The following is a 15,799-nucleotide window of genomic DNA, read 5'->3' on the forward strand; positions in this document are numbered from 1 at the left end:
GTTTCAAAGATTCATCTTGCTAAAAGTGTTTCACCTAATGCTCCCACATGAGCTAGGAGATTCCCCCTCCTGAGTCAACAAACACATCAAATTTCATTACATCACAGACCAGTAAGACACCAACCGCATCATGAAATGAAGCACGTACTTGATGCTCTCCTCTCCTCCTCCACTAGCTACCACCAACAATCCCCCCTAAAAACACTAATCTGGTTTTCAGAATCGCCCAGTAATCAATTTACTCCAATTTTTTAGACAAACACCAGTAAGTGGTGTTCCCTGACCTACATTAACACTCAGCGCGAAGGCCGGTCCCAGACCCTTCAGGCAATCGTCGCTAGCTGTAAGCAAGAAAACCTGAAGGGGAAATACCCCAGGCAAATAAGGCAAAGTCCAACGCCTACACTCGGCCATTTTAGAGATTATTTGTGTAGATACACCCTGCGATGACTTATCATTTAAGCATGTGCAGAATCAAAGTATTTAAACAGCGGCTGTGTTGGGGTGAGACTCGGCGATTGCGAGCTCACTGTGGGCAAACAGCATCACATTAAATGCCCCCCCACTCTCTTTGAATGACCGTGTTTTAGAAGTTCACGTTTCACTTCAAACAGGTCCAAGCGTGCAACAGCCAGCACGCTACCCCAAGAACATGGGCAGATTTTTGCAGAGGCTCGGCAAGCCTCTCCTAATCTTTTTTTTTTCCTTTGCTTTCTCTTGTTTCTTTCTTTAAATACCCCTGCACCCCTCTGTTGTGTACACAAGCGACTGGCGGCCGGGGCTGGATGACATCGCCCGTGTTTGGGCAAGGTAATGGATGGGGGCCCAGGATTGGTCGCGAGGCCGTGCGCCAACACAGCCACATGACCACCGGGCACTGCACTAGAGCCGCTCCGTGTTATTAGAAAGGCAAATGTTTGTCGGATGGTGGGGCATGGAAAATTAAGCATTTAGTGCATCTTTGATGGTATACATTGCCGGTCCCTTTGCCTAGCTTGCACATTCCTAATGCAACCCCTAGGTGTGCTCGTGTTTCCTGTTTTTTTCCCCCCACCTTTCGACTGCCTCCACCCCAGTTACTCACTTTTCTACTTCAATTCAGGTCTTGAAAGATATCACATTCCAATCAACTTTCCTTCCACTAAAAACCTTTTTGCTATTCCTACTTTTCTGAAAAATGATTCCAGTTGGCTAATAGAGCTCCGGTCAGCAAATGAATGCAAAATTAGTACATAAACAATATACGTTGGCCGACAGCATTTCCCCTTAAGAATGAAATGTAGCATACCACAGATCACTGTGGGAATTTTACACGAGGTTGGCTAACAAGTTACAAGTCGACCAATTGAGTCTGGCACAACACCCCGTCCAAAAAAATGCCTTTGCTACCCCACTGCAAGAAAGTCCTTCCTTTATTTAAAATAAGACAAACTGCATGTGAATATGCACACTTCTTTAATGTCATGGTCCAGAAAATCTCAGTTGAAATAGTAGGCAAATCCAGCAGGACAACTGCAATTATGCAGTTAGCAAGAACAGTCAACAGTTATAGACTGTCTTGTAGTTTGTAGTGTGCATCTGACTCTATATAGCCAAACAAATTAGGCTCGTTACCTCTTTTTCCACTGAGTTGACAGCTTATTTTACCCACTATCTCAACGGTCAGATTTATTAATTGTCAACGTTTTATCCAGTTCCCTTACAGATAAGACTCTGCAACAGAATTGCGTAGCAATTAAACACAATAATGTGGGCATTTTCTAAGGAGTCAATCACCTTCACTTTTTAGCCACAAAATATGTACCACATCTTCAAGTTCTCAACCATGTAACCCCCATTTTACAGAGATGCAGTTCTTCATACGGTGAAACAATTACACAAAAAAGTACCAAGTCATCATGAGACACGTCACACTCGCGGTGCAAATGCCAATGTGCATTTGATCCACCAAGGGAAGTCTTTCGGACGTGAATTTGCCAGAGTTGAATAGTCTCAACTTTCAGCAAATTTCACCGCGAACCTTTCACGACACTGAATTAACTTCCCCTCCCCTTTTACACAAAGTGTGGACCGGACTTGAGTGTACCCACTATCAATGCTTGTCCGTTTCTATATCCATCAATTTTTCTTATTTACCCATCTTGCCTCACTCTCATCAAAGCATCTCATCCTTTGTCTGGTCATCTCACCTCCTTCCTTTTTACAGCTGAACCATCACAAATCAACCCCATCCTCTCATTCTCGGGGCATCCCTTTTCACAAAATATGTCCATGTCTGGCTCCAAACTTTCTTAATTCATCCACTCCTCCTGCATCCCTCCGTTCTGTAGATTGGATCTTTTTTTCCCCCATCCCTTTCTCTCTGCTTCCTTTGCCATCCTCCTAAGCACTAGCTATACTCTCCTTTTATCTAGCCTAACCCATCTCATTCAGGCCAGACAATACCGGCAACATCATGTGGCAAACGCCATTCAGTGATTACGGTCCGCCCAACAATGGCCGTCCCCGACGACATCATGCCATTGCCTCCAATCAAACAAAATTACTAAAATTGCATTTTGTCACCCAAAGTGCAGGCCTTTTTTTGTATCCTGCAACGCACCACAGGGCTTGAAAAGACACACACACATGCATGCACTCTCACACTCGCAAAACAACGGGTTCGTGGACAGCCACTTTGTGAAATACAGTAATTCAAGCTACGAGAAAATAGACTGGAATTGGTCATTCTTTTGGGAGCCGTAAATTCAGTTAGGATGATTGAATTCCTCAGGGGGCAATTGCCAGGAATGAAATTCCTAATATTTACCGACCAAAACAGACAGAGAAAAACCTCGCCGGACTTAATCATGTTTGTGCGCTTTAGGTGTGAAGAGACAGACAAGGAGACAGAAAAAAATTCTTCCTGTAAACAGTGGGAGATCTCTTCCTTTGGTTCACCCATTTTAGACAAAATTGCATTCTCAGTATCTCTCTTTAAAGATGGTGTCTTCCAGGATATTTCAGTACAAATACAAACTCTAGACAGTCATCAAATCAACTCATAAAATCTTTGCTCATTACTGCAGTTATTGCATGCACAGACTTCTTACTACTTTTTTAAGAGCACTGTCTGCCTGACTTTGGTTTGTAAGTGACGCTTAGAAATTTAGGCTGAGACAATTTGATTGATTGAATGCCTAAATATTTCACCTTATCCATTCAATATTTATTTGAATATACCAACAAAAGCAGAAACAAAATATATACATTCTTATACAAAAGTAAAGAAGAAAAAACTCAGAACAGGAATTCTTAGCCTGCTTGTTTGGTCCACTGCAAGCATTCACTTCCTTAAAGTCTTCTCGCAACAGCTTAAACTAAGCCTTTAGGAAGTAGTTTTGAAACAAAACAACTCTTTCCCTTGCTTGTTTTGTTGATTTTCATCTCTGAATACTAGATTTCAAAAACAGTTAATTTCGGAGTATTAAATTATCAACTGAATATCCAAATATTTGAATCACTGGCACAGCCCTACTGGAATTAAAGTGAAATGCTAATGCCATTTCAAATTTGTGGGGAAAAAAGAGGTCATTGGACATTTACTATAAATCTACTGATGAATAATTCAGTAATGTGATCTGATTGGATTCTTTTTGTTGTCCAGCGCCAGGGCACTCTGTGTTAAAACTACAATCCTAATATTCTTCATAACATTATTTTTGTGAAAAGTGTGTCCTTCTATTGTCATTTTCTCACAGCTAAATTTATACTTTTTTAACTTCAACATATCGCCACTCTGAAATTATTTTCTGTAAATTTAGTTTTTCCTTCAGAAACTCTGCTCTATATGAACCATGTTCATGGATTATTTTGTAATTTTACAACACAGCATGTGTATCCTGGTTTATGGTGCACATTCTAGAGAATTCCAGTGCCACTGAAGGTCGCATAGATGCACAATTGCAACAATGTCCGGGTAACAATCGTGAGAAACTACACCTGGGCCAACAATGAGACGGTTTAAGACTATTGTCACCGGCTGCACAGGACACCGTGGAAATAAAAGGCCCTGGCCTGTCTTTCAGAGCAGACGAGGGGATTACGTTGAGTTTTACGCACACATTTGTCCCCATGCACTGCAGGGCTGGACCATTCACTGGAGCCTGGGGCCAGCCTTAACAACACTTGCAGCGTTCGGCTAATCGGGCGGAAACAAATTATTATTGTGCAGGGTTTTTTTTCTCGCTCTCTTGTTCTTGATGTGTTAAACCTGTTCATCATGGTGCACTGCAATGCACATATGTGAAGATGCCACACGATATCAAACAATGGGTGCCAAAGGGTCTTGCAAATCTACAATGGCAATACCTATTAATGGGCGTGTTCCTGGGCCATCCATGGCAAAATTTAATCTAATTTAATTGAAGAAAATTTGGGAATGCATCTCCCGAAGTGTGTTGTTCTTAGGGCTGTTGCCTGTATTATACTTACATCAAAAGCAGTCTGTTATCTATCAAAATGTGCACTTCTCTACTATTCAATTGAACACAAATTTCTATGGGCATATGCACAGAGAACAGCACAAAATAATACAGTAAACAGGTATCACTATCTTCAAACCTATTAAAGTCTGATCATCCGTGCTTCAGGTTCAGTGGTTAGTGAGTTACAAATGGGTCTACAGAACAATGATGCGATAAAACTTTTTTCACAACAGTTATCTGCTTATCATTAACTGACACTCACTTATATCAATTAACTCAAAACCTTTTCCAAATATATCCCATCTGTCCCCCAACAGATGGAGACTGTCTGCATTTTTTCGCATGAAGCAAACAACCAATCACACAAAATAAAGACAACCTCTACAGAGTTAATGAATTGGTCACATGTTCAACTCTGATGACCAACTATCGATCACCCCTGCTTGTTTTACAAGCTGTCTGTCGGGAGCGACGTAATCCAATAAAGACAAGACTGGCAAAGTTTTGGGAACTTAGCTTTTAAACACTGCATGTGAAAGGCATTAGGGCCAAATTAGCCCAAATTGGCACAATGAAAACTTGCTCTGCACTGGCTAATAGGTTTACGATAGCGACAACCTGAGAATCAATAGATGCTGATGCTTCATATGAACTGCTTAAGTGCAGTGGCTCATCATAGTAAATACTTTTGGCTATTAGAGGAAGGGAACTGAAGATATATGGGGAACTGGTAAGCGCTTTTCCTCGGTTAAGCCCACTGGAGCTTTTTTTGCCAGGAGGCATGGGCATTAATCGGTGAGGAACAAGTTTCCCCAACTTTTCCCAGTGAGGGAAACTGTATCATCCCCCCCCACTTTTTCCAAAACCTAAATGAAAATGTGCACCTTGCAAAAGCATTTGTTAAAAAACTGGCTAAAGTAGCCAGAAATTGTCTTCGATCACAGCACAGAGCATCTATCCTCGAAAAGTTTTCCCACTTCACTCAGGGCTTTGCGCTTCGCACTCACATTTGTTCTGATCAGGGCTATGTCCCCCCTCCACTTTTCAAAATGGACTGACGCCCTTGCCAGGGGGTGTGCCATATTTACAATATGCATTTCTTTAAGACAAAAACAGGTGTTTCTAAACATATTCCAGCAATTTCATTGTTCTGGGTGCTACAGTAATCACAGCAACTTGTTTCAGTGGGCTGCCTCAATTCATAAACACTTTCAAAGAGTGTACAACTTAAACAATTTTCAGATTTCCTTTAGAACCCTTCATAAGTGATGTGTCATATTCACTCTGTCACGTCTATGCATCCTCCCCTTCCAGAACAAAGGATTATTGCAGCTTTTGGCAAACCAGCACCCATGAATCAGAAATCGATTGGAAGCACAGTAGTCCTCCTAGTAATATGAGAATGGCCAGCATTCTCCCAAAATGTTACTTTCATTGGTTAAAGTGTACAGTCGGTGACGCACAGTCTAAGGCTGCATCCGAATCTCTTGTCTAGAGCTAGGTCTAGGTTTCGCTCCATTGGAAATGCGTGGAGATGCGTAGACAATAGACCTAGCCGTAGCTGTGGAAGCCCGTTTCGGACACAGCCTCAGTCTGTGACAAAAAGTCAGAAGGCAAGAATTGTTTTATGCGCAGTGGCACGATTTGGCTACATGTACATGTCTAAATAAAATTCTGTCTTCTCAAAATGTTCACAGGAATTGCGTGATATTTTTCAATCCAATGCAGATTAAAATCCACTGAGAAAGGAAACATCCATAAATTTGGATACCAGGGAAAAATATGCCCAAAAGATTTCAAATGGAAATACTTACAAGGCTATATGTGGAGTAATGCAATCCCATTTTCCCCCATCCTGGCTCCGCCCCTCATATTCCTTTATCGGTGCTTTCTACCAAGGTGCCTGTCGGTCCTATACATTAGACTGGCGGTCTCTAACAATCAACTTAATTCCATTAATGCCATGACCGATATTTCCATCCGCCTGGCATGCCGATCAATACTTCACATGCCAGCAGCCCGCAAATTAACACACTCATCAGGCAGAGGATACCTCCCCCATCCCATCCACAACCATCCAGTTTGGAAAAAAAACCCAACGTTAAAACATGTGTGGAACTCTGACGAAAAATTAAGAAGTTAGAGGGGGGGGAGAGAAAAATCTTTCCGGAGCGGTACTGAGGATGGAAATTGAGGCTCGTGTCTTGGTCGGGTTTCAGACCTACAGGGATGGTGCAAACCAGCGATAAATGTGATCGCCTTGGAGATGGGATGTCATCCGAGCCACGCTCCCAGGCCCGTTTGGCCACTCCCCATGTAGGCCACTGCGGGGGGAACCAGTCGACCCGGATACCGGTTGCAGATTCGGTGTCACTTAACAACTCATCTCCGGCCGTTTAACCATTATTTAAATTACTCTCCCCTTTTCCGACTTGTATTCACTCAACACACTCTCTCCCTAGTAGCTCTTCTCTTTTTTCTTTTTAAGAGCAGGGAGACTAAATCTCAATTTGATTAGGCCAGCAAGACGAACCTATTGGGAGCCATGGCCTGGAGAAGTTTGTGCAGCCTTTCAGCACATCTGTTATAGTGGGAGCTTACAATGCTTGAATAAACTATCACCAGGTCCCTCAGGACTAATCTCTACACCCATCTTTGCATCTGCGTGAGACCAAGGATCTCATCTTCGGGCCCCAAAGTATCCCCTCCACACTACTGTCTCTTACACACGCTAGCCGACCAATCCAAGTTCATCTCTGCTTATCTCCCAGATTTCCAGATGCTATTTTTATTTCTGCCCAACCTGGATAAAACCACCACCCCCATAATGTCTGTCCTCCACTTTCTCACTTCCTCCAGCCGGATCTCCTGACCACCATTTTCACCTTTCTTATCCGAGTCCATCACTTCCCTCTCCTCAATGCTCAGATTCCTCCAGCCAGCCATTGTGTCAACACTGTCATTGCACAACAAAGCCAGGATAGAAGTTTCATCTCTCCCAAAAATTCCTCCAGCTATTCATCTTTTTTTCCCCTTGGTATCTCCTCTTGCTGACAAACATCTTACATCCTCTGTCCTATCTCCTAACACCAGTCCCTTCTCTCCTACCTGCCTCCAGCTTATCTGCACCCCGTAATAGATATTCTCATCTCACCATTCCCTCATCATTCCAAGTCTCTATCCTCCCCCCCACATCGTCACTACGCAGAGGGTACAACCCCCCTGCAGGGCCCACCCAGGGCATGCTACACAATCAATTTCCTTGGCCACCTCAATCTGTTGGGGGATCACAATTAGGTTCTCGTTTGGGCGTCAGCGGCGATAAGCTAAAAAACTTCACGATAAATGGTCCCGGGAGAAAACAGTAAATTTTTTCCAGATTTCTGCCCGTGGGTTTCGGGTTTGCTGTGGACCAAAGCGCAAAGCATTGGAGATGACACTGCTAAAATAAAGGATCATTCCATTTGTACTACAAGGGGTGTAATTTTTAAAGTACAGCAGTCACTCCTCATGAAATCAATTTGTTTTTCTTCCATAACTATCAGTGTTAGAATTTCAGCTTTCTTGAAGCACACAAACACACCCTTGTACTTGGCTATTTGTCTCCAAATAGACCGTGATCCCTTTCTCTGATGTGCATTCTTTCTCTCTCAACTCACAATATCCCCAGTGGTTGCCAGGCCCAACTTAAAAGCCTCCCAGATTTCAGCAAATTTAATATCAAAATGATTTGAGTGATATTATCGATTATTTATAGTGCAAACAGATATCCGATATCCAGCAGCTATCCCACACTACCACTCAGCGCGCCCAGCACGTTCTGCTATAGGATTACAAATGCACACCAATCTATCCAAATCAAGTTTGGAATCAGCTCTGTAATTAGTCGCCATGCCCAAAAGTTACTTCGCCCCGGTATCACTTTTCCTTTCTGCTGCCCCCAAAAAACCCTCTTGCAAACCAGGAAAGGAAAAAAAGAAGGAAAATAGAAAAGGAGTTTGAATGAATATGACTTGAAGCCAGACACGTATAGGCTCGTCTAATCATGCAACTCGGTTTAAGCAATTCTAGGTAATATCATTTTCGCCAGGCGCTTTCCGAGTTAAGGGGGGAAGTTAATGTCTGCAGAAGAAGTAAGCATGCAGAGGGTGGAAGGAGGGGAAAAAAATCAATTTTCCCTCCATTTCTAGAGTGTTAGCTTTCAAGCAGCCGTCGGCGTTGGTGCACAGCGTGGACACTTTTCTGCATAACATCATGACCTAATTACTGTCCACTGAAGCACGCCACTTCTTCAACTGTCATCATGTGCTCAAAAGAAACGACTTTCCCTATTTTTTTTTAAGGTACCATCACAAGCGCCTGCTAGCCTAGGGGTGTGAGAAGACACGAGACGAATGGAACAAAAAGTGCTGAATCTTAGCAGTGACTACAAGCAGCAGACTAGCCACGTCTTGAGAGTCCAAATTCCCACTTTTGTTTGGAACCAAATGCACTCCAGACAACCCACACTACCACATCGTCCCACTTGTCCTTCCCTCAAGTTTCTGTAACTCAACTTCCTGTTCTAATAACACAACGGGCTGTCCTCAGACACTGAGTCGATTTCACAAGACCATCCTTCACTCTGAAGAGTAATTACCAAACCAAAGCTTTGCTGACACAACATGGGGATTTGCCCATAATACAAATGTCTTTGGAGTGACACCATCAAAAGCACTTCTTCAAATTGAATTGCTGATTGTCCAGCATTACCCCCACCTTTTGAAAAAAAGTCAAATGAGTTACTCACTTCAAATAATGGCATCTCCAGTACATGTCTAATTTCAAAACTCATTGCAAATTGCAATCTGTGAGTGTATAATAAAAAAGAAAGCACTTTCTTGAATGGCATATGGCATGTAATAGTAGCAAATGAGTTTTTCAGGCAAAAATGGAAATTATTGTCAGAATTTGTCTATGGGGAGAAAACCATTTGCTGTCATTTTTTTGTTATTTGCAGGGAAACAGTAAATGCCTTCACAGTTTTCTAAATCATGAACAGAATAATGTAATCAGCACCAAAAACCACGTAACAACAAAGGTGAAAAACAGATATTCTTTAGAAGTTGTCGCTTGTTACTGAGCATAAGCAATGCCATGTTTCCTGGTACATGTACTTATTAGATACCTGAAGCTGCTCAAAGGTTTCACAACCAAGACTGTACACCATTGAATCTTGCTTTAAGCAACAAATATCATGGAAACTGATCCATTAACTATGATTATCTCCGTTTGTGTTTGGAAGGGGGTTCATCTTTTGTAACAGCAAGAAATAAAATTTACTGGTTTTCAATTTACTAATTCAAAAAACGAGAAGTTTCAAATACTTTTCTGACACACTCTAGGGCAGTGCCTTTCTAAACTAACAAAAAAATCCACTGGATAACCATCCACTGACAGGGGACAAAAATTTCATTTTCAATTCACACTGAAGTAAATGTGTATGCAAATTATTGGTGTGATTCAAGCCTACTCAATACAATTTACAGAAGACCCTTTAACGTAAAATGCAAAGGAACAACCAGGCATTGATCTATCGAGACCAAACACACACACAATGAAATAAGACACATTCCATGAAGGTATCCTCTCTGAGCCTCCTTAGCCCGTCTCAATCGGATGCGAGAAGGGTCCTCTGCCTCCATCGATGCTCAATGAAGGACCCTCTGTTTATCCACTGAGAAGCATGGACAACCAGACCCCCCCAACCACCTATATCCCCAATTCAGGAAGCCATCGGCCAGGGCCTGAGAGTTCCGATAGACCACTGCATGCATCTGAACCGCGTGCATTTCACCCGAGCCACTGCACGTGCCCGGAATGCGTTACCGGGCCATTAAGCGCCAACGATATCCGACCGGTGGACTCGTAAAGGGGGGGCAAGACGAGCGAAGATGACGGAAAGAGAGAGACAGTGAGAGAGAGGGGGGGAAAACAGTGCATGGCCAGAGCAAGGAGGAAATGTACGCAGTGGCGCTAATGGCCTGGGGACGGCAAATATGGAGATCGCGCGGTAACCCAACCCGGCCAATTCTCCGGCAGAAGGTTTGAGAAAAAGGTCACCTTTCACGGCGATCGTGCTGAATTGAATAGGACTACCCTAGGTAGATGAACTTGATAGACTTACTATAGACGCTTCTTCTCTTCCACCACTACCACCCCCCTCCCAATTCTTGGTCCTGCTTGACCAATCCATCTCTGGGAAGAGAACACAGTGAGGGAAGGGGGGAAGTGGAGCCAAAAAAAAGTGGTGGAATTGTTGTCTTCTTAAAAAAAATTGTTTGGGAGTGTGGTCCTGCATATTTAATCAGACTTGCCTTGTGGGTTGTCCATGTGTACTAATGATCACCAAGGGAGAAGGATCAGAATGGTCAAATAGAGAGAGATGCCACGAGTTGATCAACTTAGCATTAGTTAAAAACTTTGATATCTGGGCCTTTAATGCTGACTTAGTCTATGCCACTCCGGAATATGGGTCTAGAAATCTGACTGTCAGTGGACAGGGCAATATGTCCATAGCCTGAGAAGTTTACTCATCAATTAGGCATTTTACAAAACAGGTCCATTTCTAGCTTGTACGTCTTATCATCAGTTTCAAGCAATTCAGTTGAAAATATTCTATGGGGCATTTATGACTTTTAGCTCTGAATCAAACTTATTTCCACTTGAGCACCAAGCTATAACCTGAACATTATTTTTACTCCATGTTTAAGAGTCCTCAGTCTCCAGTGGTCAAAACCTTCCAATATGTCCTCACAATAAAAATGAAAAAGCCTGTACATACATGTCCACTTTTCACATTTGAACCACAATATCTGCTTGTCCAATCCGACGACACCAACTACTGCATCCACCCAAACATGACCACAACAGAGCTAAAAATCAATAAATAAAAGTCAAAAAAGACCATCAGAATTATTCCCTGTGCATGTATATCCCTGACAATGTGACTCCAGCGTGTCGTCCAGGAACAAAAGCCAACTCTCTTCCTTCATGGCCACGCCATTGTCACGCCACTGAGATCTCTCTCCCTGGTGACTCATTAATATTTCAGAACGCTACGCGGTGGATTACTGACGCCTGGCTGAATGCCCTGAGGTGTCTTTGCAAGACATTCAAAACATGGCATTTGTATGTTTTGAGAGCCCAGACATCTTCTGACTAACTTCTGCAGTGTCGCCGATCTCATTTCCCAAACATTCCACCCCTGAGAAGTCTCTCCCTGTAAGGTTTTCCCCAAATGAAGGGGAAGTTACATCAAAAGAAATGTAAGACTCTAACTACCCCCAAAACCCTGTTTACTTAAATTGCTTACATCAGACACCTATGTTCACTGCACTTGGCTCCCCCAAAAGAAATCAAGCTATCAGAAACAGACAAGTGCATTAGGTCTAAGCAAGTACATTACTTCGGCTGGAAGCACTTATTTTCGATGAAAAAATCCCAAAGGACCCTCGTAAAATGGAAGGGAGAAACAAAAGATGGAACAGGACAGGAGAAAGCAGAGCCAATGAATTTACCAACTGTGTGTCCAAGAATGGTGAGCAGCCAGCCAGATATACACAAATGGCCCACCAAAAAACCCAAAAAACAAAATGAAAAGAACTTTAGATCAACATCAAGGGAAGTGTGACACATTGGGAATAATACACAAAGACCCATGCATAATATTCATGTAAATCCAAAAGGCATGTAGATTTTCCTCCACTTTGTGAAAATCATGTTCTGAAAGAATTTTAATTGACCTGTCATTCCCAAACTGCAAACCTAAGGGTCTAGTATTTTTCTATTTTTATAGTTACAGTTCCTTTCTTTTTCATTTTGGGTTTGTTTGCACTATTTTTGATGATCAAGCTACACCCCTGTAAAATCAGACACCAACTTTACCTGTGAGCTTCCCTAGCAATTTTCGAAACGAAACGAGTTAACGAAAATTGAAAAGAATGGTTTTCCAAAAACTGTCTTGAGAACCAACCAGCATGCATGACCTTTCACAGTGTAGTAAATCAAGAGAATACAGACATTTTCTCAACAAAAATTAAGCAATTAATTGCTGTGTTTTTCCTTCCCTAAAATTCCCATAAAGAAGCACCTTACTTTGTCATCAATGAGGCAGTTCAATGCCAAACAAATCATTCACGATGCGCAACAGCCTGCTCAATTGTCAAATCAGCATCAACTGATTTAAATACCAACATTTCAAGTTTAATTTTAATTTGTATCAAATCAGTTTAAACATTTAGGAAACAGAAAGGCTGAAGAAGAAATTTGGTTGTGGTACATACCTGCAGGCCTTGTGTGTGTAACTATGGAAACGGGAGAAACAGAAAAGGGAACACATAAGTTAGGATGGAGGAAATCACAAAATAGAAGATGGACAGATGAGGCAATCTGACATTAAAACTAGGCAGAAGATGTATGCACAGAGGAGTCGTTTGGTTAATTACAACAACAGCAAGGACGAATAATGACAAAAAAACAAACAAAAGCGAACAACAACAAAAACATTTGTTAATTTGGAAGAAAAAAGGTATGTTACAAGCATTCAACAAGTGTGAGGGAACCATTTCACCGGCGACCTTCTCGTATATAGGCTTCATATCTGGTACACACATATACCAGCGTCATTGCTGAGGTGTTTAAGTTTCAACATTTCTGACTTCAAACCTCTTAAAAAATCAACTAAATTTTTATTTTCAACTTCAGGGGCTTTAACAGAGCACACACAAGTTAGACTGGCATGAGTAATTACACCAGCTTTTAGCCTAGTAATCTTAAAAAATGTTGTAGAAAACAGAGTTAAATCCAATCACCCATCAGACCCTAATGGTACATGTACATGTACAATGTATGTTTACTACCGTGTATCTTTTCAACTAAAGACCAGGAAAAATGTAATCCTTCGCTTTTTTCAAAACTTTGGCTCAGGTTTATCATCTAACTTCATGAGTGACAGCCAAGGATGGATCAAGATCCATTTGGGGGAGGAGGCAACTTGTTTTTTTGGGGGGAGTACAAAATTAGAGATTTTTTTCAGGTGACCTTTAGTGGCCTTTCTGAGGGGTAAGGCTACATTTGGGTGCTGTTTGCAGGCATTTTGGAAGAAGAAAATGACTAATAGATGAAAAAGTCACCCTTTTCTGATTCATTTTGAAGAAAGCGATTGACTCTTGGGGGGGGCACAGCCCCTTTTCACCCCCTTCTCCTCCTCCCCCCTTCCCCCCATCAGCCTTTAATGGTCAGCAGCAGGTAGCTATGCCTACAAACCAGCATGTTAATTGATGCCTGGAAAGTTGAGAACCAGAGCCACAGCTAAATTTGTTGGATTCCATCATTCATCCAAGATTTCCTTACTGGCTCTGGGGGCCTGCAGCTGCTGCTAAAGCCAAGGTTTCAAAAAATGGCCACGCCCCTCCCCCCCTTCAAACTTGGCCTAATTCAGTGGCGGAGGGTGAAAAAAACATCCACTGGCCTCATTGCCTGCGTGTTCCCACAGTTTCTGATTTGTGTCTTTGGGGCAGGCAACGTCGCAAATGCAATGAGCGAACCTACTCGATGTCAGTGCCCTGGGCGCAAGTACGCTGACCTGACAATCAGTTTTAATTTTGTCTGGAGATTTTGCCTGGGCGGCCACCATGGGTTCTCTCTCCTTCCGATCAACAATTCCATCTGAGCGGCATCCCTAGCTCTGCTTACCCCCCGTCAAATTTCCCCCAATACAATTCTGTAACTATGCCCATTCAGGAACATTACCAATACACCTACTCCATTCTGCCGCTATAATGCCAGACTTATGCTACTCTTATCTCGGCTGCGTACATGTATCTCTGCTGTTCGTTCATACTAAGTCTTGATTTCACTTCCGTTTAGACATGACGATAAAAGAGAAATCTCCACACTTTGTGCTCTAGACGTCAGCGATGGTCAGCATTCCTACTTACTGCATCAAATTATTGTACATAACATGTGGCAAGATCAAGCACTTACAAAAGAAAGAGTATTTACGAAAAGGACAGTGTCAACATGAACATGAACCCAGACAATGTACAAGGGGAACATACATGTATGTATTTGGTAATGTCTGTTTTAGAACTAACCATGTTGACAGCAAAAAACAAAAAAAAAGGGCAAAGGGATTTCTCCCAAAAAAAAATAATTGAAAAGTGGGGGAGGGGTGTATACACATCAAGTGTGCCCCCCACTCCCTAACCCACTACCGAAATACCCTCTCATATAAACTGGCCTGTCAAACGATTCCACACTGCTCAAGATCTAAAGTTAAAATCTGAATGCAAAGTCTCTGGTTCCACAGAGAATAGATAAAGATCTTATCACTGTGATAGCCTTTTGTGATGGCTGGCATGGGTATACGAAGGTACAGAACATTAAGACAAAATGGCTTACTACTTTGGGCCAAGTGATGCATCTGCGACATGGTCAAACACAATATACACAGGGCGTATGCTGGTATACATAAGGCAAAACCCACATACCTTCTCTGTTGAATGTTCGTGACGGTCAACAGGGAGGTATACCAAGCACTCCTACTACAAAGGTGGAGTACATGTACATTTGTGTAAAACCAAGATGGCCAACGGCTGTACTAACGCTGTTTTACTCTGACGCTGTCTGCATGTTTTCTTTATTTTGTAATTTCTGTTCAATGATCAGTACGGGACCTGAAATAGTGTATGCGTCCTTCTTTGGGTACGTGGTACTGTGCTACTGCACACACCTCAGGTGTCTGCTAGGATTCTGTTGAAAAGTACACATGTGCATGGAACCCAGCCCCACAAATGTAAATACCAAAGAGCAGTTCATGATAGGGAAATACCACTGAGCACACAGGAACTCCTGGAAGACATGTTAAAGATACCATGTTTTCCACATGTTGTCATTGTGGTAGTGCCCTCAACTGTTCATCCACACGCAAAATGGAACAAGCTGCATACTTCGGCCACTTCCACGGCCCCTTCTCTCCCTGCATTAAACTTGGCAGCCCAAACTTTTTGTATTTTCCCCACTTCCTCAACAACTCTGAAGTCACACCCAAACGCCTCACGAGGAAGTGCGCTTTTTCTCAGCCTCCTAATTTCTGTCAAGTTCGTCCGCACAGACGATCCTCATTTTGTAGTTGTCGTTCACGTCCCACCGCCCCAATCTTCTTTAATAAGGCCGGGCTCCCATTGATTGCCGGGCAAATCAACATGTATTACACCCCATTAAATGACGACACAATGATTTTTGCAATGATTTTTAGCAGGCGCAGGGGAAAGGGGGGGGGAACTCACACA

General features: G+C 42.5%; 1 protein-coding gene across 2 annotated transcripts in view; it reads right to left on the reverse strand.

The window, feature by feature from the left end:
• Positions 1-15,799, reverse strand: part of LOC110987486 (one cut domain family member 2-like) — a 52,264-nt gene that overhangs the window by 6,133 nt on the left and 30,332 nt on the right. The window contains exon 2 of one of the 2 annotated variants that reach the window (XM_022250244.2): positions 12,791-12,811. The exons of the other annotated variant lie outside the window; for it this stretch is intronic. Coding sequence (XP_022105936.1) covers positions 12,791-12,811 — 21 coding nt within the window. The remainder of the gene's footprint in view (positions 1-12,790; positions 12,812-15,799) is intronic. 2 annotated transcript variants of the gene reach the window in all.

The sequence above is a fragment of the Acanthaster planci genome, linkage group LG21 (genome assembly GCF_054643075.1).
Source record: "Acanthaster planci isolate LZ-2023a linkage group LG21, COTS_SCS, whole genome shotgun sequence".
Classification (NCBI taxonomy): Eukaryota; Metazoa; Echinodermata; class Asteroidea; order Valvatida; family Acanthasteridae; genus Acanthaster; species Acanthaster planci.